The sequence below is a fragment of the Lontra canadensis genome, unplaced genomic scaffold (genome assembly GCF_010015895.1).
Source record: "Lontra canadensis isolate GAN:19392208 unplaced genomic scaffold, GSC_riverotter_1.0 scaffold24, whole genome shotgun sequence".
NCBI lineage: Eukaryota > Metazoa > Chordata > Mammalia > Carnivora > Mustelidae > Lontra > Lontra canadensis.
Window position 1 is genome coordinate 11365936 of NW_022631018.1, and position 23894 is coordinate 11389829.

The 23894-nt window shown below is 53.9% G+C and overlaps 1 protein-coding gene across 4 annotated transcripts; it reads left to right on the plus strand.

The window, feature by feature from the left end:
• The first annotated feature begins 2178 nt into the window (after positions 1-2178).
• On the plus strand, positions 2179-23317 carry RD3 (retinal degeneration 3, GUCY2D regulator). Of its 4 annotated transcripts, XM_032862816.1 has the most exons (6): positions 2179-2231; positions 6310-6437; positions 8033-8105; positions 20254-20304; positions 20658-21137; positions 22840-23317. In XM_032862816.1, exons 5-6 carry the CDS (start codon positions 20842-20844, stop codon positions 23135-23137), a joined length of 594 nt encoding a protein of 197 aa, XP_032718707.1. In that variant the 5' UTR covers positions 2179-2231; positions 6310-6437; positions 8033-8105; positions 20254-20304; positions 20658-20841; the 3' UTR covers positions 23138-23317. The 4 variants fall into 4 exon arrangements, with proteins under 4 accessions (XP_032718707.1, XP_032718706.1, XP_032718709.1 ...); XM_032862815.1 differs by lacking the exons at positions 2179-2231; positions 6310-6437; positions 8033-8105 and adding exons at positions 10104-10329; positions 10901-10969; XM_032862818.1 differs by lacking the exons at positions 2179-2231; positions 6310-6437; positions 8033-8105 and adding an exon at positions 15153-15171.
• Positions 23318-23894: the final 577 nt, after the last annotated feature.

Genomic DNA, 23894 nt, shown 5'->3' on the forward strand with positions numbered 1-23894 from the left:
TGGGTAGTATAACTTGGTCTCCCAGCTGGAGCCCAAAGCTCGAAGGCCTCCGCGCCTATTTGGCTGGTGAGGGAGAGATGTTTGAGCTCAGGATGATGCCGGGTAATGAGAGCAGGTTACTCCTGTTGCCATGTTTACCGGCTCGGGTGGCCCTGGGGACTGACTGAGGGCAGGCAGGAGAAGCACAGTTGAGCTTTCTGGCAACCTCTCTAAGGAGCCCCTCAGGTGTGGTGCCTGACTTCTGCATCAACAGGTAGAAGTCTCAGGGGCCAGCAGAGAGTTCTGAGCCCTGTAATTGACCCCGCTCCGTGTCTGCCCATCGCACAAGGGAGCTGGGGGTTGACTTGCCCCAGTGAAGGAGGACTGAGGAAGATGTATAGGATCGGAGGTAGCGCACGCACAGGAGCCCCGGGGCTGCCCACTGGGCAGTTCTGTGCACAGTCGGCCTCTAGGTCAGGGTGCACAGAGAGGTGTGAGCCTTGGGTTGGCTCCATTTCTCAAAAACCATGGAAATAGGACCCCAGCCACAGGGCCAGGCTCCTTGCACACCGGGCTCCCTCCCTGTTCCATCAGCCTGAGGGGGCCTCTGACCCTGGGCAGCCATCACCAGAACCATGAGTGACAGCTCTGTCCTCTGGGGTGATGGCAAAGGGCCTGGCCTTTCGGGTCTGCCAGTCTGAGCTCTGAAACTTTCAACAGTTACTACCCAAGCCTCAGTTTTCTCATTGGCAAAGGGAGACACTCCGAACGCCATCACGGGGGCACCTGTGGGAATGAGACAAGCCGGTGTGCCAGGGGCCTTGCAGAGGCCTGCCCGTGGCGGACTAGGCCCTTTCTTCTGTCAGGGCATTAGGGAAACTGAGGACCCATGATGGGCATGGGTGTCTGCACAGGACCTGGAAACCCAAAGACCTCTGGGAGCCAGGCTCCCATCCCCAAGTCTCCCAGAGGGCCCAGCCTGGGCCCTGAACACAGCATCTCTTCCACCAGGGAGCAAAGTCTGTCTCCGCATGCACTGCCAGGAGCCTCAGGGTTTGGTCTGGAGCTCGGTGGGCAGGGATGACTCCTGGCAGGACAAGATGGGACTCTGACTGGGCCCCTGTCCACAGCCAGAAGCCTGCCCCTGGGGACAGGTCCGGGTCTGCGCTGGAGGCACCTTGCTGTCCTGAGGGCTCCAGGAGAGTCTGGAATAGGGGGAATGAGAGAGCCCGTTCACCACCCTGCTCCTTCTCACAGAGCTAAGGTCTCCGCTATTGGGGTGTCTTTTGTTAGAACTAAGGAAATGGGGGCCATGCGCTCTGCCCCTCAACATGCCAGTGCAATAACACAGAGAAATGGACTCTGGGGGGTCCCCAGAGTTTACTGAGGGGGCTATTCTGAGTAGGGCTCTTGCTGGACAAGATGTGTTACATACATATCTCCTCTTGTCCTTACAACTCTCTAAGGAAGGTAATCTTGCCCTAAATTCTACCCGAGGCTCAGAGGAATTCCAGCACGAAGCTTGGATCACACAGCAAACAAGTATGGGTCTAGGTTTGAAACTAGAAAGGTACAGGTCTTCGAAGAGCCCCACTCCTCATCCATAAGGCCCCGCTGCCTCTATGCTGAGCTCCCACGAGTTTGAGGATGATTCTGGGCCGCTCAGCTCAGACACCAGAGAGCAAAGGGTTTCTGAGGCTTTCTGGACTCAGGGAATGCATGCTAGGATTCTCCACAGCCCCAGCACACAGGAATCTGCCCTGCCCTCCTCCTTGGGCCCTGGTGAGGGAGGACCCGTATTTGCTAATAAAAGGAAACAAAGGACGTGAACGTGTTTTGTACGGTCAGGTGGTCTGCAAATGCAACATGACTGCCCCTTACTTTCCCTCCTGGACGCCATGACTCGCCAGCAAATGAGTACCTTGGGTTTCTTGGTGACTTCCTTGGTGAAGTCATCCAACAGATTCACGCAGCCCCACAAGGGTGGTCTTACACGACTTGTGTCCGCCCGGGACAGCATGGACCAGACAGATCGTTTATAGTTACACGTCCCCTAAGATGATCTTGTCCAACTCTAGAGTCAAGCAGACGCTTTTGTTTTTACAGAGTGAATTATTATGCGCGTATCATGTTTAGCCTGTTCAGAAGACCCAGCCAGGCAGGGAGTCTGAATCTGACAGCCCTTTGAAGAAATGTTCAAGCGGAGAGAAGTGCTACGGTTCTCTGGGCATCCCATCCGTCCAGAGCATCAGGTGACCTTAGCACAAACAGAAAAGCTACTGGCTAGGAAATCAATGAGTAACCTTCTCTTTTCCTTCAAGAGTCCTTTTGAAATATCAGACTGGTTTTCAAGGGCAATTTAGCCACAGATCGAACACCTTGAAGAGAATCCCAGCACATAGGCAGTCCTGTTCTTTGCCGAGGCGAACACGGGAATTCTGGCACAACGCCAGGGCTTTCTGGGGTGCAGTTTACCTCTCCCCGCCTTTACCCATGTGTACACCCACCGCGGTGTGTCCTGCTGTTTCTACAGGATGGGAAGCTAGAAAGCGAATTTGACACAATTATTATTTTATGGCTGGATAAAGTCTGGGCTGTTGATGTGGCATAATTTGTAAGTAGCTTCTCCGTTGGTGGACGGCGAGATTGCTTCTAGTATGTGTCAGAACAAGTTTGGGGTCTTGGTTTCTCAATCCCCATGTCCCAATTTCCTCCCCGAGGGGCTTCCAGAGATCCCAGGCAGCTGGCAGCTGCCACCTAGAAGTGAAAGGGGCCTCTTGCCCCAGTGACAAGCGCGCTGGGGGCTCAACAGGCCTTGTGGCCCTCTGGGCCGTTGCTTCTCTGTGGTCCGATTGGATGGCTCTGCTCTTTTTCTTTCCTGACTGGTTGTTTGGCAGGAGGGGGTTAAAGTGCCTTTGTTTTATCTCCTGAGGAAAGAACCAAGGACACAGGTGAGTGAAACCCTGGGGAGCCTGCTGCTACCTTCTGGCAATTTCCAGCAGCCAGTACAGGGTCTTAACAGGACAGGTGCTTGGCTTCCACTGACATCCTGACTCTTTCACCAGCCCTGGATTTCAGATTCCATCCCTACTCCCCCTGTCCCTGGGGTCCCTCCTTAAACAGCCCACCAAGGGTGTCTATCTATTTGAAAGACTACTGAAATACCTCTGCTTCCAAGCAGTCTTCCAGGATTACGAAAAGAGCAAATAACATGGAATTCCACCCAACGCACATGCGCGCACATGTGCGTGCACACATGCGCGCACGCACACACCCCCCCACCTCCTTGTCCCCTCCAGATAAAGCGCTTGTAACCCAGAGAAAATGAGAACATGAGATGTATTTGGTGCTCATGACCAAAGCTTAGGGTGTATGTGCCCAGGGGCTTCTATCTGATTGGTGGATGCCATCAAGGCAGCAGGGGGCAGGGGAAGTTTGAAAGAAAGGAGCACAGGTTACTGTCCAGGCTTTGTCACCCACCTGCTGTGCTGTGTGAGCAAGTTGCTTGCCCTTTCTGAGCTCCTCATCTCAGCCATGTGGGAGTAAAGGACATCCAAGCCCCCTGCTGCTCCGGGATTCTCTCCAATGAGTAACTGAGGAACAAGAGAGGGGTGTGTGTGGTGCAGGAGAGAGCGGGAGCTGGGAAACGGGGGGCTGCTGTCAGGGGGCATCCCTGGATCTCTGCGGTGCCTTCAGCCCGCAGCACACGGCTTTGCTTCCCATCTCTGGCTGGAAGCCTGGGGGGCACAGAGGAGCCTGCCTTCTCCACCTCCAACCGAGGCACCAAGTCTGGGGCTGGCACAAAGTCGGTGCTTAGTGAGCCTCCGCTGAGGGGATGAGTGGGGCCCAAGATGTGCAGGGGGGCCGGATGTGGAGAATGAAAACAGTGCACTTGGAATTCCCCAAGGGCTCATGGAAGCTCGAGCCATCTGTGAGTCTGTTGTAGAGGACTCTGGGGGAAAGACTTGTTCTCTGTCCTTTGTATGCGACAGAAAGGCATCTGCACGGACTCGTGGGGAAAGATTGCACCAGATCGGCCAGTCTGTTGTCCTGGGCATGTCTTCTCTGTACAAAGCCACTGTGGGAGGAGGCTCCCTGCCGACATGGGGTCCCCAGGGACAGGGTCGCTCAGACCTGAGGCTTCTTACTGTGGCTCACCACTCAGGTCATCGAATGAGCAAGCCTGGCCCTCAGGGAGGTAGCTGTGAGAGGGGACCCCACTACGTGGAGGACAGGTATCCTGGAGCCAGCAGGACAGAGGGTCCAGGCAGCAGATAGGGGACCTGGCAGTGGCTGAGAAAAGTCAATGTCCACAGAATGTTGACAGAGTTTGCAGCTCAGGATGTGATGAAAACCCCCCAATTCAGTTTGTCCAGAAACCCTTCTGTCAACTCCGGCTGAGGGCATAATTCTTTCTGGGGACCGAGGCTGAGCCCAGTGTTAAGGGTCACACAGAGCAGGTGTCAGCGTGCTGGGGTGGCTGCCCCAGGGGGACTGGTCCTGCCCCTGCGCTCCAATGGCAGTGTCCACCCAGCAACCTGCACCACTGCCCTGTTGCTATTGGCTCTTCCCGGGCAGCTTGCTACTTGACCTCTTGGTGACATTTAAGGTCACACCCAACCCTACATTTCGACTTTTCCAGAAGCAGAGCCCAGGGCAAGGCTGTGGAGGCCGCTCTTGGAGCCTGGGAGGAGGCAGGTGTGAGGGCACGGGAGAGTTAGACAGGAAGGAGGGAAACCAGCCCAGGATGTGTTAGCAGGGCCGCCACCGAGGGCAGCAGGGTCTGAGTCCCTGGGGGTCCCCTGGGAATCATGACATCATACCTTCCAATAGATGGAAGTCTGGACCGTTTATCTGCCAGTTCCCAACCCCCATAGGTTGAAGACTGTCCCCAGTGACACTAGCTGCCCCATGCTCCGGGACTACAGTCACAGGTGGGCCCAGTGGGCGTCCTCAGGCTCGGGTGGTTGTGAGATCAAGCGAGGATGTTGTCAGTTAGAGGAACCTCTGACTTCTAAAAGAACTGCCCTCCAGAGCTGCTCTCGGAGTGGACACGGGCCATCAAGATGGGACGGGGACACCAGAGGCGTCACTGCTGACGTTCCCTGACCACCCTTCCTCCGTCTCTCTGGGGGTCCTTCTCCAGACCCATTGTAAATATCTGCTAGTGTCGCTTATCTCCACTCCCTCTCCTAAGTGCTCACATCCTATATAACACGGCCCGGAGTTTCGCCGGGGCCCTGGGATGATGTCAGGACATTGGGGAGACGCATTACCAGGAGGTGCTTACTTAATTCCCCTGTGTTCCTTTGCACAGCCCTGGGTGGGAATGCAGCTGAACTAAGCGCGGGACACCCGGCTCCCTGGTGCTTTCCCAGCCTGTTCCTCCCGGGCTGGAGGGTCTGTCCCAGGCTCTCTTTTCTTGTGATCTGAGTCTGTCCACCTGTGCCCAGAGCTACCCCTTTACCCCGCTCCTGACCACCCCCACATCTGTATCTTTCCCCAAACCCTTTCTCCTGCGGCGTGGAGCTGGCCGTGGATCTCTCCGCCGGGAGTCACACAGTCCGCTCCACGTCCTCACGGCCAGAGCTGAGCCCGGCTTCCCTGCGGATGTCACGTCTCGCCACCACCCAAGTCAGAGTGCCCGGACAACCCGACCTCCCCCTCCTTCTTCGCACCCGGTTCAAACAGCCTCTGGGAGGCCAGCGCCTCACCGCCAGACTGCCCCCATGCTCGGGGCTCACTGGTGCTCTTCCTTGGGAACTGATTCTAGAATCTATGAAGGTGCACATGCGACGTTCAGGTCCGCGTGGTAATCCCCCCTCACAGTCACACCTTATCCCATGTCATTCTTCCCAGACCCCGGGGCATCCCCTCACACCGGTGCCAACCCAGAGGGCCCCCATTAGCGTGTGCCACCTCGGGCTTTGCTCTCCCTGATGCACTGCCACACACCAGGCCCCCTCTTCCCACTGGTTTTCCATTACTTGACCTCCTCCCAGAAGCATTTCCAGCTTGAGCAGAAGGGGCTCCCCTGCTTTCCTAGGCCTACGCTGCCCGAGACTGGATGCAACCTGCCCAGACCCCCCAGGGTCACCCTCTGATGCCCCCGGCTCCACCTGCCACCCCACCCCCCACGGTGTGCACTTAGCACCTCACAGGCCATCCTTGCCTGGCTTCTGTCTGTTGCCTGCAGGCCCTTGAGCCGTGACAGTTCATCTCCCCGGGCACTTTCAGGTTCAGGGAGAACTCAGGGGCAGGTCTGGGACATGCGCTTAGCACAGACACCGGGCTCAGGCTGCTCTCGCTGTCATCTTCCAACCCACGCAGGACAAACCCGTATGTGGCAAGTGCTGGGGCTTGGGCTCCCTGTCCTTGAGGAGCTGTCCCTCCGCTGGGGATGCGGAACCCCGTGCTCAGGAAACAGCGCCAGGCACAGCCGATTCTCATGAGCTGAGGTAATGTCCTAAAAGTCACTGCAAACATTGAATTAACAAATACTGAACAATTGCTCCTGGGGGAAATACAGGGTGAGTTTCCCAAAAGCCTCTGGTCATGACGTTTGTGCCAACTGTTCTATCCGTAACCTAATTTTGTGTGTATTTCTGGTTAAAGAAGTGTTATTTTTATACATTGTTGACTCGTGAACACTGAACTCATGGCCAAGAGCGCTGTAACTCGGACTTGGACGAAGCTCGGGTATTTTCTCTGTTTAAGGCACTTCACGGCCCACTTGTGCTTGGGACCAGCATGTGGCATTCCAGCGCCGCGCTTGGGGCCGTGTCAGATGGAGAATCACCAGCAAAAAGCACCAGGTGGGGAAAGTGTGGCACTAACCAGACCGTGACAAAGACACTTGTTCACAGTGTGAGCGCTGAGACAGGAAAGTGAAGGGTCAGCTGGGGATGTGCTTGACGGGCGAGTCAAATTTTTCAATGTTTTGTAAAGGTCCGGAATGACCACAAAAGTGTCGTGAGCATTGATTTGGGGGTAACAGATTTTAGCGAGTAGGAAAATTGGCCAATATGGAATCCGTGAGTAATGAAGGTCAGCTATATGTACAGAACTAAGAATGGAGCTTCAGGGAGTGGAGAGGAGGGAGCAGCTGGGAAGACAGGAGAACTTTCTAGGGTTTTACCACTGGAGCTAAATTTCGAGGGATAAGTAAGACTTCCCCAGGTGGGAGTGCCCTTGGGGCAGAGGGTGCATTGTGCACAAGGCATGAGACAATGTGGAGTGAGGTGATTAATTTATCTGGGATGAGGATAGGAAATCTTGGAGGGAACATGTCAGGAAGAGCTTTGATCTCCAGGAACCAAGGGAAGGGCCGAAGGTTTCCACAGCCATCCCTACTCACAGGGCTTTCCACTAGTTAGGGTTGGGTCAATGCTGTGGCAGAGAAACCCCAAATGGCTTGACCCACACATTTCTTTCACTATTAGAGTTCAGCAGGGGTGACTGGTGGACGGTCTTCCACATAATTTAGACCATGCCTCCTTCCAAACTGTGGCTCCACTGTGCTCCAGGACCAGAGTCCTTGCTGCCCATCAGCAAGTGGGAAAAGATGGAAAGTGAAAACATACATTAGAGACATTCTAAGCCCGACCTTACAGTGGCCTGCATCCCGTCCACCCACATTCCGTAGTCCCTGGATGCTACCTGGATGCCAGGGAGGCTGAGCAATGGAGTCCCCGTGTGGACAGCTGCTTCTCAGAAACGTGTCTATACTTGGGAAGGGAGCATGAAGCTTTGGTGGACAGCTAGCTTTTTCTGCCACCAAGGCTTTCAGGTCAGTCTGTCAAAACACAGGGCAGCATCTGAAAGAAGTTGGTAGTAAGTGAATTCTATGGAAATGGGTCTAGCACAGAGTAGACAGTCAATACTCTGAGAATGAATGAATGAGAAATGCTTTGTGCCTCTCTCCTCAGTTCCCTTTAGTTTGATGCATTTGAGTCTAGAGGGAGGAGGGAGGGAAAAGGACAGAGAAAGGGAGCTGGGGCTTAAGCAAGTCAGCTGGGAGGAAGATGAGCATTTTCATTTTTCCTGTCATCAGATACAGTGCTGCCTTTACTTGGAGAAGAAAATGTGGCCACAGGAGTGGAGAGAGGGCTGCCCAGAGAGAAGAGGTATGAGTAAATGCAAGTCATCTGTATCTGTGAATATTGTGTCAGCTTAATACAATCTCATTCAGAATTTGGGCTACACAGACCTTCTGTAGGACTCTGAAAACCCAATGCACGACCGAGTGGTTAGAAATGGTTTGGAGCAGCACCTGGGTGGCTCAGTGAGTTAAGCCTCTGCCTTCAGCTCAGGTCATGATCCCAGGGTCCTGGGATCGAGTCCCATGTTGGGCTCCTTGCTCAGCGGGGAGCCTGCTTCCCTCTCCCCCTCTGCCTGCTTCTCTGCCTACTTGTGGTCTCTCTTTCTCTCTGTCAAATAAATAAATAAAATCTTTAAAACAAAACAAAACAAAAAAAAAAAAAAAAGAAAGGGTTTGGAGCAGTCCTCGCTGTCTGGAAGGAAGCCAGGGAGAAGGGAGCCGGAGGAGCAGCCTGACATCTGGGGTCAGGGACCTTCTCCAGTCTCTCCTTGGTTTCTAATCTAGCCTTGTGCCCAACAGCTTCATAATTCCACACCTCCAATTTATTAACCAAGTGCTGTCTGTGAGGCAACGTCATGAGCCCCACTGGTGTTCTCCCTCTGAATGGCAGCTGGATATTTAACTACGCTTCAGCAACTCCCTCTGATGTCAAAAGAGAGAAAACAAGCACCACCTTCTCTCTTTAGTACAAAGTCACACTCAGCACGGATAATCCCAAGGCCTCCGCAGGCTAACAGATCAGAATCAATCAGCAGTCAGCACAAACGCCAAGCCCTCTTTGAGTTATGGCGTCAAGGCTGCAGGCAGGGCTACACCTGGCATCATGGAAAAGGGCAGGAAAGGATCCAGCTGTGTCAGGAAGGAAGACACAAAAACCTCTGTCATCTTCGTGCATGTTCCCCAGAGCCACAGTTCAGGAGTTCAGAAGCTCACCGCTTGCTGCGATGAAATCTTCCTTTTGATGGCTGACAACATTGACCTCATTTACATTAATTGTGTGTGTGTGTGTGTGTGTGTGTGTGTGTGTGTGTGTGAGGGTGAGGTGTTAAGACTAATGCATGGCCCTAGAAAAGGGATAAATTTTTTCATTCAAACAGAATGGCCAGTAATAGACCCAAGGTCGTACAGTAGGAAGACAGAAGTCTTTAGCTCTGAACCCTAATACTGTCCCTGCTCCCTGTGCTCCAGCGAGATTTCCATCTCTTACTCCTCTGATCCGCCTCCCAGAGGCTCCGCTGGGACGCTTGGAGGGGGAGGGGAACGGGATCTCCCAGTCCCAGCCACCTCCCACCAGCGTGCCCGCACAAAACAGTGCTCTGGACCCCTGTGTGGCATGAATCTGTATGTGACTTGGTCGCGTTGAATCACTTCTAGTACCTTCTCCAAAAGGAGGACAGAGCCTTCTTGTCCTGCTACTCCATACCCCCATGTCTGGCACAGAAATGCCTTAGAATTTCTGCCCTTGAGGATGTGCCAAGGTGGAGGTGGGAACTTCTGGTCACCAGCCTCGGGTAGCTGTGGCCTCAGCTGGCCCTGGGGCAGGGGCCACATGGGAACTGTGGGAACTGTGAAAGGACGTGAGCTCAGCTCCCCAAAATGTAGCATCCTCCAGGGCCAGCGGCTCTCTGCGCCATGAGCTGGTCAAGAGAAGGAGCGGCCGGATCCTGACTTAAGAGCCCTGCTTGAGAAGCCGGATGAGGAAGGCAGAGTCACCCGGCGGAAGCAAGCGTCCCTCGAGCACACAGTGGCCGAGCTTCCCAGGAAGAGCCCGACATGCGAGCAGGCAGGTGGACAGGCCAGACCAGGTCGTCGTGGCTTAATCTCCCCTTGGCTGTGCGTTCTGCTTCATTTTGCACACCGTCAGGGCTGGATGTGTCCAGCAGTCCACCCATCATCTGGCAGCCGGCGCCGCAGCACCCGAGGGCCCGAGCCGCTGGCAGCGCGACAGGCATCGGTGCCAGCGGCCCCTCACGTCTGGTGGGCGCAGGCTGGGCCTCAGGGGGCCCTGGATCCGGCCCAGTGAGGAGGCCCACAGGCCAGTGTGGGATCCCGGAGAACAGCCACAGAAGGCTCGCGCCAGCCCCGCAAGATACTCAAACGCCTCCCAGCCAGTCCGAGATCCATGCTCCCTCTTCTCCCTGGACTCCTTCCTGGGCCTCGTCCCCTTCTCCAGAAAGTCAGCAGAACTTCCTGCCCTTGAGCTTGCCTTGAGGGAAAGAGAGAAGTCCGAGCAGCAAAGAGGAAAACAGGTAAGGATGCAGGGAGGCAAAGGCGAGCCCCCCAGCACCTGGAATCGCGCCTCTTCTGGGGGAGGGAAGCAGGCGGGAAGAGGGGAGCTGCACCGCAATGGGCTCCCCATCATGCCCCCAGCAGCTCAGCCCCACCCCTGTGGGTGCCACCCTACCCCCACCCACCCCAAGCACGGCAGGGGCAGGGACGCAGGTGCTCTTCACCACCTGGGTCTTCCCAGGCATCTGGGTCAGGCCAGCCAGGCTCGCTCTACAGATACCACAGCTCCAGGTGAAAGAGGCTTAGGTGGGTCTCCATGGCAACCGCAGAGCAGGGGCGGGGCCGCTGCCTCCGAGGTTCAGGAGGAGCTGTGCTTCCGGCCTCCTGGGACACACACACACACACACACGCACACACTCCACAAACACCAGCCCAGGCTGGATCCTTCCTCCGGTCAGCGTTGCTTTCTCTCCCTACAACTTCTGAGACACAGAGAGGGAAGAGCAGGAGGCAGCAGCCCACAGCGATGAGAAGGAGGAGGGAGAGGTCTAGGACATAGTCTTCCCTCCCCCGGACGTTCTCTTCTCTCAGGCTGGAAAGCAGACGGCAGGACCCCCGCTGGACCCTTCACCTCCGGAGAGGCTGGCCTCAGAAAGCCAGGTAAGAAGGTGGTCTCCCCGGGAGACTGTGGCTTCCCCACCCGAACCCTGGAAGCAGCAACCCCACCTGACACCTTCCAGACGTTAGAGCAGAGGCTGGGCCGAGCCTGGAGCTGGGAGGGTCGGCTTTGGGGCTGCGGGGGCTGGGGACAGCCTCCTGAGCTGTCTGAGCCCAGGGCCCAGATGGTTTCGGGGAGGGCTCATCCGTCCTCATCCGTCCCACAAGGGTTGGTGAACTCCACGGGATCCTCGGGGCTGTGACCTGTCCTGCGGGAAGCCATAGGTCCGTCTGCTCTGGAACCGGCAAGCCTCAGCCTTTTCTTTTCTGCTTTGGTGGGGAGGCCCCGGGTAGGGGGAGGAGAGGTGAAACCCACCAGAGATTCTCCCATCGATTTCAGAATTGTGACTCAAGCACCCACTAAGAGCAGGCTCTTGGGACACAGCTGTGCCCAAGACAAGAGGGTGGTGTGTAGACCTCAGGCTGGGAGCCCCGGTGACACACCCGGAGGGGTGGCCTGACAGAGCTGTGTGGGTGCGTTCCCGGGAGAGGATAGGGCTTGGGAAGAGACGTCTGAGCTGCGACCATCGGGTCAGCATAGAGTTTCCTGGGGATCAGCCACCCCTCCCCACCCCACAGTGACTATGGTCATTTGGGCCCGAGCACGTGACCCCTCCTGGTTGCACCTCTGCCTCAGAATGAGGAGGACTGGCTGCCATTCATTCATTCATACGTTCAGGAACCATCTATGAAATGTCTACTACATGCCAGCAGATTCAGCAAAGAGAGCTCTTGCCCTCTCAGAGCTCATAGCTGTCAGGGGAGAGAGGGAAAGAACCAAGAAAGTGAGAAATGTATTCGTTACAGATGCCACGATATGCTGGGCCCTCGTGCCACGCACACGGCAGGCACCCAGTTCCACCTCAGGGCGTCAGTGAGGAGCAGGCAGAGGGGAGCCGACCCTTGAAGTGAGCCTTGAAGAGGAGCAGGTGTTCGTCAGGTGGAAGGAGGCCCACAGGTCAGCAGCTCGGGCCGAGTCACAGCTGGCCTGGTGGAGTCCCGGTTGTTTTTCTACGATGCTGAAAAGAAGTGAGGTTAATTTGTGATCTGTGAAGTGGGCCTTGGTTCTAACAGGACTGGAAGGAAGGTCAGAGAGCAGAGCGCTTACTCTCTGCACATGTTTTGAGGCCTCTGCCCAGAAAGAGGGTCTGGCTTCAGCAGAGTCATGCTGCCTGGTCTCTGAGGCAGGGGGCAGCTCGGGACAGTCCAGCGAAGTTGCCACTCCATGCCCATGGGCCTGGGGGACACCCGAGGCAGCCCTCGCTCTGGCCAGCATACACCCCAGGTCAGTTGTTAGAGCCCTGCTTCAGAGTGGGTGGCCTGGGCACGGCTCCCTTTGTACTGAGACAACAGCTTCCTGACCAGGGCTCTACCGTCCCTCCCTGGCTGGCCACAGGGCTAGTGGCCTGGCACTCCCCAGAGGCAGGGGTTCCTCTCATGCCTGATGTAGGGGTCTCAGAGCCTTGCTTCTAACTCGAGGACACACCCCTGATTTTCCCTCCGCTGAGACATCCCCACTCCCCTCTGACTGCTAACTGCCTGGGACCAGACGCCTCTTGCCCTGGAGCTTGGGGATGGTTTTTTTAGCGTATCTAACGAGCCACAGCTGGTGATAGTGTCTCCCAGGGAGCCATGGAAAAGACGTTATCCTCAGGGATGTTCAAAAACAGGCTGAAGGAAGAGCTCAGAGAGTCTGGGGGTGGAAGGGATAAGGAAGGGTAAGGAAAGGTAGTGAATGAAGGAGCTCTGAGCCGAGTGATGCCGAAAGGCAGAGAGTGCACGGGAGGGCGTTCCTGCTGGTGGGGGTAAACTGAGGCTGCCCACCTGAAATTTCCCTCCATCCAGGGGGCAGAGCTCTCCCAGTGCCATGACCAGAAGCCAGGGTTAGGGCAAGGCTGGGAACAATGCTGGAGTCAAGCTTGTGCCAAACCACTGGGTCCTTTATTTTTTATGCTACAGACCCCTTTGGAAGTCTCTAACAACTTTGGACACATGCTCAGCAAAATGTTTCTAAACACATAAAATTCAGTTAGGAAAGAAACCAGCTGTACTGAAATGTTTATGTATTTTTTTATTTATGTATTTTTAAAAAATCAATTTAAGATCTAGTAATCTATGTGCCTCTCCATCAACATGTAAAATGATGAAATCTAGTGGCAGGGCTAATCCTAATCCCTCCAGGAGCACACGATCAGGAGGGGCAACAGGGACACAAGCTAGGACGGGCCTGTGGAGCAAGGGAGCGGCTGCAGTCCGGAGTACAGCGCCGTGAGGCGTGTGCCCACCCTGCCCGCAGCCAATGCCCAGCTTAGCCAAGGCTGGCTGGTGTTGGGGGATGAGCACAGCTTTTGGCAGAGTAAACCTAAGTTCAATTCCTCCGCCTTTCTATCCCTGCCAGATGCTGCCTGTGTCCAAGCCACCTGCACTGCTCCAAGCCTCAGTCTCCCTATCTATAAGTTGGGGTAATAAGGTACCTACTTCCCCGTACTATGAAGATCAGGAAAAGATGTCCACATAAGGGCTTTATAAATGAACAAGACATTGAGGTTTACAAACTCAGGTAGAGAAAAGAAAAACACCCTTCTTTATTTTCAGTAACTCCCGGAGGGAGCCCCGGCACGGCAGCCGGCCCCCTGCACACTCCCACCTGTGTGTGGCCGCGCGGGGTGTGTCGGAAGGCAGGCCAGCCCAGCATCCGCCGAGGCTCGCTCCCTCCACACCCAAGGACATCCGTGCAGAAATGCCACGGCGCTTTGTACAAGTGGACGGAAACCGTGGGCAGAGGCACAGAAGAACAAGTCAGGTCCACCGGGTAGAATGAGTTGGGAAGGCTTCCTGCAGAAAGCGAGTTCTGAGTTAGGTTTTCTCCCCAAGCTTTAAATTGTGACTATGCTCCGAGATGCAGGAGAGTTGGAAGGGGAGTGCCCTAAACACCCATAAAACACCGTGAATACTTTGCCCTACTTGCCCTCTCAGTGAGTGTGTGCATGTGTATGCGACATTTTTCTGAAGAACTGGCCAGAAGACATTGCTGACTGTGATACTTCAGCCATTAACCTTTCAACCTGGCCTCCCAAGTTGGGCTATTTGTTCCTTTTCCCCCTACAACCATAACACTATTTTTATACCTAAAAAGATCGACACTCCTTCCCTAACCTAAGTTCATACTCCAATTTCCCCCAATGTCCTAATTGGGTTTTTTTGTTTGTTTGTTTAATTTTTAAAAGATTATTTATTTGAGAGAGAGAGACAGAGATAGGGACAGAGATCATGCAGGGGGAGGGGCGAAGGGAGAAGCAGACTCCCCGCGGAGCAGGCAGCCCAGCCCAGCTCCATCCCAAGCCCCAAGATTATGACCTGAGCCAAAGGCAGATGCTTAACCGACTGAGCCCCCCAGGCGCCCCAAGTCCTAATTGTTTTAAACAAGGATTCAATTAATGTTCGTGCATTGGAGGCAGGTTTTAGGTGCTGTTGACTGAATGGGAAGCTGGCATTCATCCTGGGAAGGTTCCAGAGTCACCATGGTGCTGCCAAGGCCCAGCCGTGAGCAGGAGTGTGAGGGGACCTGAAGCTCACACTGAGGAGTCTGGCTTTGCCACAGAGGGAGGGGGGTTAAACCAGATTTGGGGGATGGGGAGGAGTCGAATCCAAATTGTACAAAGTCCCCAGAGAAGACTACACTTGCTGTTCTGATGAGCCTTCTGGGTGTCATGGGACCCCATTTGGCCATCACATTCTTCCCCAGACAGTCACAACACAGACTCAGTGGAGGCTTGGCTATGGGTCAGGTCCTGGGGATACTGTGGGCTAAGCCAATGACCTCTGGCGTCTGTGTGGCAGGCCCACCTCTGTCCTGCTTTCTCTCTCTTTAGCCCTCTTTATCCCTCTTTCCCTCCTTTGCCCCTTTAAGAACTTAATCAGACCTGCTAAAGAGCTTCTCGGGACAACAGCTGGCACCGGAGACAGAAATAGCTCCAGCAGAAACCTTGTCTCTGTCCATGGCTTCAGCCCTGCTGAGGGCTGGGGGAGGAGGGAGAAAATTCAGAACCTGCCCCTTGCCCTTAGGAAGCTCCACCACCTGGGCCAGAGATGCTGAGAGCCCACAGAACCCAAGACTCAGGCGAGGTCACCACGCACAGCCCTGGGTGAGCACCTGTCTTTAGGGGCCAGCTCGGGTCAGGAACACAGCCTTGAACCCAGAGGAGAGGGGGCCCTGCCTGGAGTTGCACTATAGACCACACCTTGGCTTTCTTCTAGCCCCACCGTCCTGGGGCAAAGAGTCTGGGGATTGGGAAGACATGCATACCCGGAGGTCACTTCCCCTCCAGATCAGGCCTTAGATTCTTAGATCCAGAATTCCTGGCCCAGACAGTCTCCCGCCCACTTCCAGAGCCTGAACAAAGTTTCCTCTAGGGCCCAGTCTTTCCAGGGTGGGCAACATCACCAACATGAACAGTCCCAGGTCTAAGTGTGGCAAAGAAGTGGTGGTTGGTAGGCATGTGGATGGGCCTTAGACGTGAAGGCTGGGCTGTCCCCACATGTTTGCTAGGTCCCTCGTGGTATGAGAAAAGAAGGGGGACAGGATGAGAGCCAGAGCTGGCTCAACCCATGCCGCCATGTTCTAGCAAAGACCCCTCTCCTGGGAGTCCAAGAATTCTCAGTTTGGATCCAAGCCTGATTTGATTTTGTTATTGTTTTTGTGAAGGTACAGTTGACAAGGAAGGAAAAGTAAAACATATTTTATTGAATAGTCTGTTAACCTAATTTGTAACTTAAACAAATGTTTAGACACATGGAATATGAGGTTCCGTTTACGGCACTGCCCTAATCCCCTAGCAAATGTGTGGTGCCCTGACCGGGCCTGGGGTGGCTTTGCTGCCAACACTTGGAGACCAGTCTGGTGTGGAGATAAAAGTTGTCTTCAGTGCCTCCCACCTTTCCTTTCTTCTGTATTCCCCTGCCACAGGAGGATCCTCTATGGCCGAGCCATTAGCAACAACAGGGATGGGCCTTGAAGGCATTATGCTAAGTGAAATAAATCAGACAGAGAAATACCACATGATCTCACTTATATGTGGAATCTAAAACAAAACACTGAGCTCAGAGATAAAGACTGGTGGTTGCCAGAGACAGCAGGTGGAAAGCGGGGGGAGGGAGGGGCGGCACTGGGTGCAGGAGGGCCTAAAAGTACAAACTTCTGGGTATAAAATATATGAATCCTGGGGATGACTGTAGTTAATAACGTTGTATTGCATGTTTGGAAATTGGTAAGAGAGTAGACCTTAAAAATTCTCATCACAGAGAAGGCAATTGTAACCATGGATCGGGACAGTTATTAACTAGACTTATTAGGGTGATCACCTCACAATATATATGAATATCAAATCATTATGTTGTATACCTGAAACTACTATAATGTTACATGTCAATTATACCTCAGTAAAAGAAAAGAAAAGAATGTTCTAGATATGCGCAAAGGCCTAAAAGCAAGAGAAAGCAGGGTACGTTCTGGGTGTGTGTGTGTGTGTGTGTGTGTGTGTGTGTAGGGCCGGGGGAAAGGGGAAGTTTGATGAGACATGAAGCTGACCATGTGAACAGGAGCCACATGATAAAGGGCCCGGAAGCCATATTAAGGGGTCTAAGGACATTGGGAACAACCGAAAGCTTTTAAATACCCCTGGGCTTAAACACAGGCCACGGACACTTTGACTATTGGAAGTCCCACCCCATATCACATCAAACATCATCATAAAAAGAATCCACATTATGATTACTTTTAAATAAAAATTTGAAAGGGGTTTTACACCTCCCATTTGGAATTATTATTAATTTTTTCATTTCAATTTTTCAGATTTCTATTGATATTTTGAAGCCAGTGAAATTTGCAGGGGAGGAGGTATGGGGGTGACAGGCTCACAGCTCACAGACCCCATGCTCTATGTTACAGTATCTAATGAAAACAAAATAGTGACATGATCAGCCTTATGATTAAGAAGAATTCCAGTTTCAGGGCACCTTTCAGGGTGGCTCAGCTCGGGATTTGATCTCAGGGTTGTGAGCCCTACATTGGGCTCCAGGCTCAGTGTGGAGCCTACTTAAAAAGAAAAGAAAAAGACCATGTTTTCTAAATCTTTGAGTGGAATCTGCTCAGTGGGTATGGAATTTCAATTTTGCAGGAGGAAAAAGTGCCAGAGATCACTTAATAATCACATAACACCGTGCTTATAGTTACCACCACTGTACTGTACTCTTAAAAATCTTTCAGATGGCAAATTTCATGTTAATTTGCTTTTTTTAAAAACCCCACAATAAAAGGGAAATAGAGTGGAGATTAGATCAGAAGCACCAGCCCTGGGGTGCTGGTCAGAAGCAGCTATAATACATCTGGCAGATGGTCAAGACCAAAACTAAAGGAGGAAGAGAATGGACAGATTTAGGAGAATGATATACTTAAATTTGGAAGAATCAACAGGAATTGGGTGTAAGATCTGACTGGTGGGGCAAAGGAAGAGACAAGGATGATGCATTAGACTGGGCAACTAGCTTATGCCCACTGCCAGGCCGGGGCTGGGGAGAAGCAGCAGCTACAGGGGAAGGATGTGGAAGTTGCTAGGGGAGGTGTCCAGGAAGCATCTGGACACACGCACCTGGAGCTCAAGAGACAAGTGGCTTCCGGATTTTGATTTGGGAGCTACGGACATTGAGGAAGTAATTAGAGACGAGTGAAAGGATGAGGCCTATTAAAACAAGACAGCCTTGGACAGAGCCCCAAGGAACAGCAACAACCCAAGGAAGGCCGGGGAGGGGTGCCCATTCGGGGTCTGAGAGCGAGTCCCAGGAGGCAGACTGAGGTACAAGGCAGACCGGGGTGGGACCTGGACCAAAGATTGTGGCTTGATGGAAACCAATGGAAGATTCTTTCCACAGGAAGCAAGGGTCAGTGGGGTTGGGTTTGGGAAGCCTCAGGTGAGTTAGGACCTGTGCTGTCGGAAGGGGTGTGGCAGGGAGTGGAGGATGTTTGGAGAGGGGAGGGGGTCTGAGGCAGGTGGCGTTCACTCCAAGGCATTACATCCCTCCACCCTGAGTCCGACTGGTCTCTTCCCCATTCATTCATCTTCCAGGCTGGTGAAACTCCAGGGACAGGTGCCCAGCATTGAGGGGCAGGTGCAGTATGGCCTGGTGATGGGGGGGGGGGATGTTGGGATGGAAGGATTGAGGGAGGTTAACCAAAGATGTCTTCCTGGGGAAGGAGGGCCTGGGTCAAGTTTGGAAGCTTCCAGTGTGAGGCTCAGTGGGGCAGAGAAGTGGGAACCACCCCAGTAGGGTCAGTCCTCATGACCACACAGCTCAGCCAATATCTCTTCCTGAGGAGGGGTCTCCACCTGACAGGAGAGTGTGGAGCCATGGGGTCCAGAGGAGACTGTCTCTCCCATGGCCGCTGACAAATGCCCCCTCATTCGGGGGAGGTCAGGTCTGTGGGGCTGCTGGCTCTCCCACCACCATGCCTGCCTGCATTCATTCATCATTCATTCCTTTGTTCATTCACTCATTCGTTTGGCATTTATTGAGCACGACAGCAGTACCATCCAGCACCAGGGAAGGAAGCATGAATAGGGCATGATCCTCGCCCACGTAGGACACACACAGTCCGGGAGGCAGATGGTCACGCTCCATGAAGTGTTCCTGGGGCTGTGAAAAATGTCTGTGCAGAGCGAAGTCAGGGGACCAAGTGGAGAGTGATCACATTAGGAAAAGTGTGTCAGGGAAGGTGTCAGGAAACACTTCCAGAGAGGAGCTGAGTCTAGTGGTAAGTCCCCAGGCAGGGGAGGGAGGGAGGGACACTGAGAGAGCACGGGGCTGTGAGTGGCCCAGCACCACCAGCAGCCCCTGTGGGGACTGGTAACCCATCCAGACTTGGAGTACCCTTCCATGCAGTTGAATGAACACCTGACCTTGTACCACTCACTCTTCTGCTGTTAAGCATCAACCTGACCCATGTACTTGTAAAAACACAAACACCTGCTACTACAGGGAGCATAGCATGTTCAGTTACAAGGGGTCCCATTGCCTGATTCAATCAGATCCCTTTGCCTTGGGTAGAGGCTCCTGGTGCTCAGCTCTCAGGACAGAACACAGCCTACCTCCATCCCTCACCCCTTTCCCCACACTATGCCCAGCTTTATGATTCTGAACACAGGAAGCAGTTAAGGGCGGAGAAGTAAATCTTCTAAGTGTCCTGATCCCAAGAACAGAATCTGATGGTTTGTGTCCTTCCCTCCCAACCTCCCGGAGAAGGAGTCAGGGTGTAATTTGAGACCCCGCTGGTGAAAGTCTTAGCTGAGTGGAGGGTGAAAGTTTTAAACTTCCTAAATATAATGGCTGCTAAGGGAATTGGTGGTTCATGGGTAAAGAGGTGGTTTCGTTGATGCCACTCCAGGAGGCTACTGTTGCCCCATAATACTTTTCCTATTTGTGTCTGATTCTCAAGCATTAACAGTTCATTTCTCTGCAGGGTGGTGGGAGGGCTGCCTAAAAATGTATGTGTCTCCATGCTTCACAGCTATGTTGCTGAGACTGAGTTCATCCGGTCACTTTTCTCAGCATCTGGAGGGTCTGGGCAGGAAGACCATTGGTGCAGGAATGGGGAGCTCCTTGGGGGGGGGAGGCATAGACAGGGGAATTGGGGCATCTCAAAGACCCACTTTAGATTTTAGCCCAGGAATGGCCCCCACCTTCACTGCTATCAGAGGCACAAACCCATTTCTGACAGGCATCATTCATCCATCCATCCATCCACCATCCATCCACCATCCATCCGTCCATCCATCTATCCACCCATCCACCCACCATCCATCCATCCACCATCCATCCATCCATCCACCCATCCAGTCAGCCATTCACAAAAGCTGTGTTGTACAAGACCTTGTGGAAATATGATGAGTTAAGCTCCTGAAGCTGATGCTCCTTGCACATGTCTCTCCTTGTACCATGGCTGGGTCTCCACCTGGGACACCTTCTCCATCAGTCCATGTGTCTGAAGCCAGTATTCCCCCTTCAGCCTGCTCTTGTCCACAAGCCTTCCATGACCCCCTTCACCCCCAGAGTCACTCCTTCCCCTCCCCATCAATGCCCACAGTATGCTTCACCACTCCCATTTACCTCTTTCCATTCACATCTCCTGGGCATCAGGTCCCTGATAATGCTTTCCTGTGTGTGTTCTTCCACAGATGTGCACACAATGCTTGATCAGTGCTTCTGAACGAATGAATGAACAGTAGGTAAGTTGTGTCCTTTGCAGGATGAGGTCAACCCCATACAGTTCCAAGCTTCCTTCAGCAGCAGACTGGGGCATTAAGAAACCCAGGGTGTTTTCCTTTTGGGTTGACAGAAGATGCAGTCATGTATTTTTCCCCCTTAAATTGCAGGGATAAGATTTGCTCAGCCATACACAGTATATTTCCTTCTTTATTTGGAGTTCATGGGGATTCCGGAGGCATCTTTCCTGGCCTCCGCCATCAGGATGTATCAGGGATCATTATAACCATGAGACTATCATACTTTCATGTGGCGCTTAGAGTGCCCCAAGTTTATTCACAACTGCTTCTCACGACAGCCCAATCTTGTCTTCCAGAATTAGAAATGATGGCTCAGAAAGGTTAAGCAACTTACTCCAGGCCACCCAGCTGTGACGGCGGAGCAGGTCTTCTCTCGGGTCCCAGCTCTCCTCCTTCCCCCTTGCTCTCCCCCACCCTAACTGACAGAGGGGCCCAAGAAAGACGCACTCCTTCCCTGTCTCGGCAGGGGCTGGGGGGGCCATGTCCCTCATCCCCTGGCTGCGGTGGAATGAAGCCCCCTCGAGGCTGTCCTCCCGGAGGCCCGCGGAGATGGTGCTGGAGACGCTCATGATGGAGCTGGCGGGGCAGATGCGAGAGGTGGAGAGGCAGCAGTGGGAGCGCGGCCAGGCGGTCAGGAAGATCTGCACCGGGGTCGACTACAGCTGGCTGGCCAGCGCCCCCCGGCCCACCTACGACCTCAGCCCTGGCGAGCGGCTACAACTAGAGGATGTCTGTGCCAAGATCCACCCTTCCTACTGTGGGCCCGCCATCCTCAGGTAACCCCTGCACGGGCACGGGGCCCGGGGGTGCAGCCTCAGGGAGAGGGGCCCGAGGCCAGCAGGACTGGAGCGGGGGCAGCTGCATGATCCAGGGATCTGTTAAAAGCAGTGAGGCAGAAGGAGCAATCTGCAAGAGCCCAGAGCACACCAGGCTGGAGCTAAGGGCTCAGAAGGAGGCAGGAGGAAGCTCTTGGGGGGCACAGGACTTTTCATGGGAGAGAACCTCAGGCCTTTGAGCTTTCTGTTCTTCCTGGATTATCACTACCCTGGATTTCAACACAGCTGGCTCTTTCTCCTCCATTAGTTTATTGTCCATATTACCTTCTTAGAAAGGTTTTGCAGACAATTTTCCCAAAATTCAGTTTTTAATTATCCTTTGTCACACTAGCATTCATAACAGTTTGCCTCAGGGGACTGTGTGTGTGTGTGTGTGTGTGTGTGTGAAGTGTTCCAAGGCCTGGGGCATTGAACACGTACAGATTTAGAGCTTGGGTACCACAGTTGTCCTGAATATAAATGTAACCTTAATAAAGTTTGACCCACAGGGCCCAGTCTTGGCTGGGTTCGTGTTAAAGTCGGAGAAATGTAGTCCAACAACCAACAGTAATTTCAAAAGTTGCTCGGGTTCACGTGCAGTTCTCAAACACTAGTAAAGAAATACGGGTCCACAATAAAACGTCAGAACATCCCCCAAATCTCCAGCCACACATCTCTTTAACCAATGTAAGCATCTATTGTACCCCCTTTTTCTTGGAAATTCTCCTTAAATTCCTTCTTTATTTCCAGTCCTATCCATAGCCCACTGGATTTTGTACTCTTTGTCATGCCCTGCCCCTCCCCCCTATCTTCCTCCAGGCTGAGAATCTTATCCTCTCCAGATTCTCTTGTTCTGTACTTCAGAATCCCCCCAAAATGTACCTACTTCCAGAAGCACCTGGGGATGGGGGAAATGGGGGGAGTGAGTCATGGGGATGGGGCTGGTGAGAGAAGCCAGGTGGATAAGCTAAACTTCATAAATGAGGGGGAGTCTGGGAACACACGTATGATCGTGATCACCCCCTCAGCTTTCCCGTCCCACCGCTGAAAAGTGTGAGAAGTCCTGACTCACAGTGTGGTGGAGGAAACCACTAAGTGGGCTTGCTGATAACTGTCCGTCATTTTGAGCAGAGACGTTTTAGGCAGAGGAAAACCTCAGCCAGCCGGTGGCCAGGAGCTTTGGAAGGAGTATCGCAGGGCAGGGACACCATCAGATAGACATTTTGAAGAGATCACTCTGGCTACTGGGGAGAGAAGGGTGGCAGAGGTTAGCCAGAAAGCCTCGCATAGGTAAGGCCAGGCCATGGTAGCAGTGGCTCCCCTTACTACTCTGGCATTGATAACCTGAGTCAATGTCAGGATCTTTACATACATGTAGACATAGACACACATATCATACACATACACACACACACAGAGATAGAGAGAGAGAGAGAGAGAACAGTAGCTATGACCCCAGTTTACAGATGAGGAAGCTGAGGCCCACAGAGGCTGGAAGTGGCTGAGGGGGCGGATTTGAACTCAGCACTGGCCAGAGCGGTGGGGAGGTGCGGTGGTTTCTGATTGACGTCAGAACTGGGGAGCTGGCGGAAAGGGAACTGACCCCTGGGCGTGCACAGGGAAGCCAGGGTGGTTTGACACCTGCCCGGCCCCACACCCGCAGGTTCCGGCAGCTGCTGGCAGAGCAGGAGCCCGAGGTGCGGGAGGTGTCCCAGCTCTTCCGCTCGGTGCTGCAGGAGGTCCTGGAGAGAATGAAGCAGGAGGAGGAGGCCCACAAGCTGACTCGGCAGTGGAGCCTGCGGCCCCGCGGCCCCCTGGCGCTGGCCACCTTCAAGACCCGAGCGCGCATCTCCCCCTTCACCAGTGATATCCGGACCATCTCCGAGGACGTGGAGCGGGACACGCCGCCGCCGCTCCGGACCTGGAGCATGCCGGAGTTCCGGGCGCCCAAAGAGGACTGAGCCGTTCCCTCCCCAGCCCAGGAGTGGAGCCACCAGCGGTAGGGCATGATAGGCCGGTGACTGGTCCCGCGTCCTGGAACCTCCCCCCTTCCCCTGACAAGGGTCCCAAGAGGTGTTTCCTTCCCAGGACATTCCGGTAAAATGAAGGAACCCGTCAGGCAGCACTCCCCCATCAGCCCCGAGCCCCGCCCTGCGCCTCCCACAAATCAGTGGGAGCAGCCCCTCCCCTGCCTCGCAGAGATTCAGGATCTTGGCAGACAAGATCTACCCCTGGGGAGGGGAAGAGTTTGCCAAGACCTGGGTTCTCACCCCCAAGTCAGGGATATCCTCTTCACCCCTTCACCCTGAGTAAGGGGCGCTGGTTGGGTAGTGTGCATTCTCTGCTGGTGGCTGGTCTCACCGTGGCTCCTAGGTCCTTGCCTCTGGGACAGGCAGGGCTGAAAGGGACCACAAAAGCCAATAGGTCACTCTCCTCCGATAGTGAAATGAACAAACTGAAGCTCAGAGAGGGCAAGATTCTTTTACCTTAAATTGCAGCCAGATTCCCCCAGGGGCCGTGAGGTTGTTCCCGTAGGTATAGTCTCTGCCCGAGTCCTGGGCTGTGATGGGACAGCTCCAAGGGCTGTCTCCACCTGCCAGTGGTCTGACACCTCTCTGACCTTGGAATTGGCATGGAGGTCTAAGGCAGCTGGGATCAGAGGTAAGATGCCCTTGCCCCACCCCAAGAGAAGCATCATTCAGGATGTGGCCAATACCT

Excerpts from the sequence above, each read along its gene's own strand:
- RD3 (XM_032862816.1), top strand. The coding sequence starts at position 20,842 with ATGTCCCTCATCCCCTGGCTGCGGTGGAATGAAGCCCCCTCGAGGCTG. Across the intron at positions 21,138-22,839 it reads TGTGGGCCCGCCATCCTCAG|GTTCCGGCAGCTGCTGGCAG; the intron begins GTAACCCCTGCA and ends CCACACCCGCAG.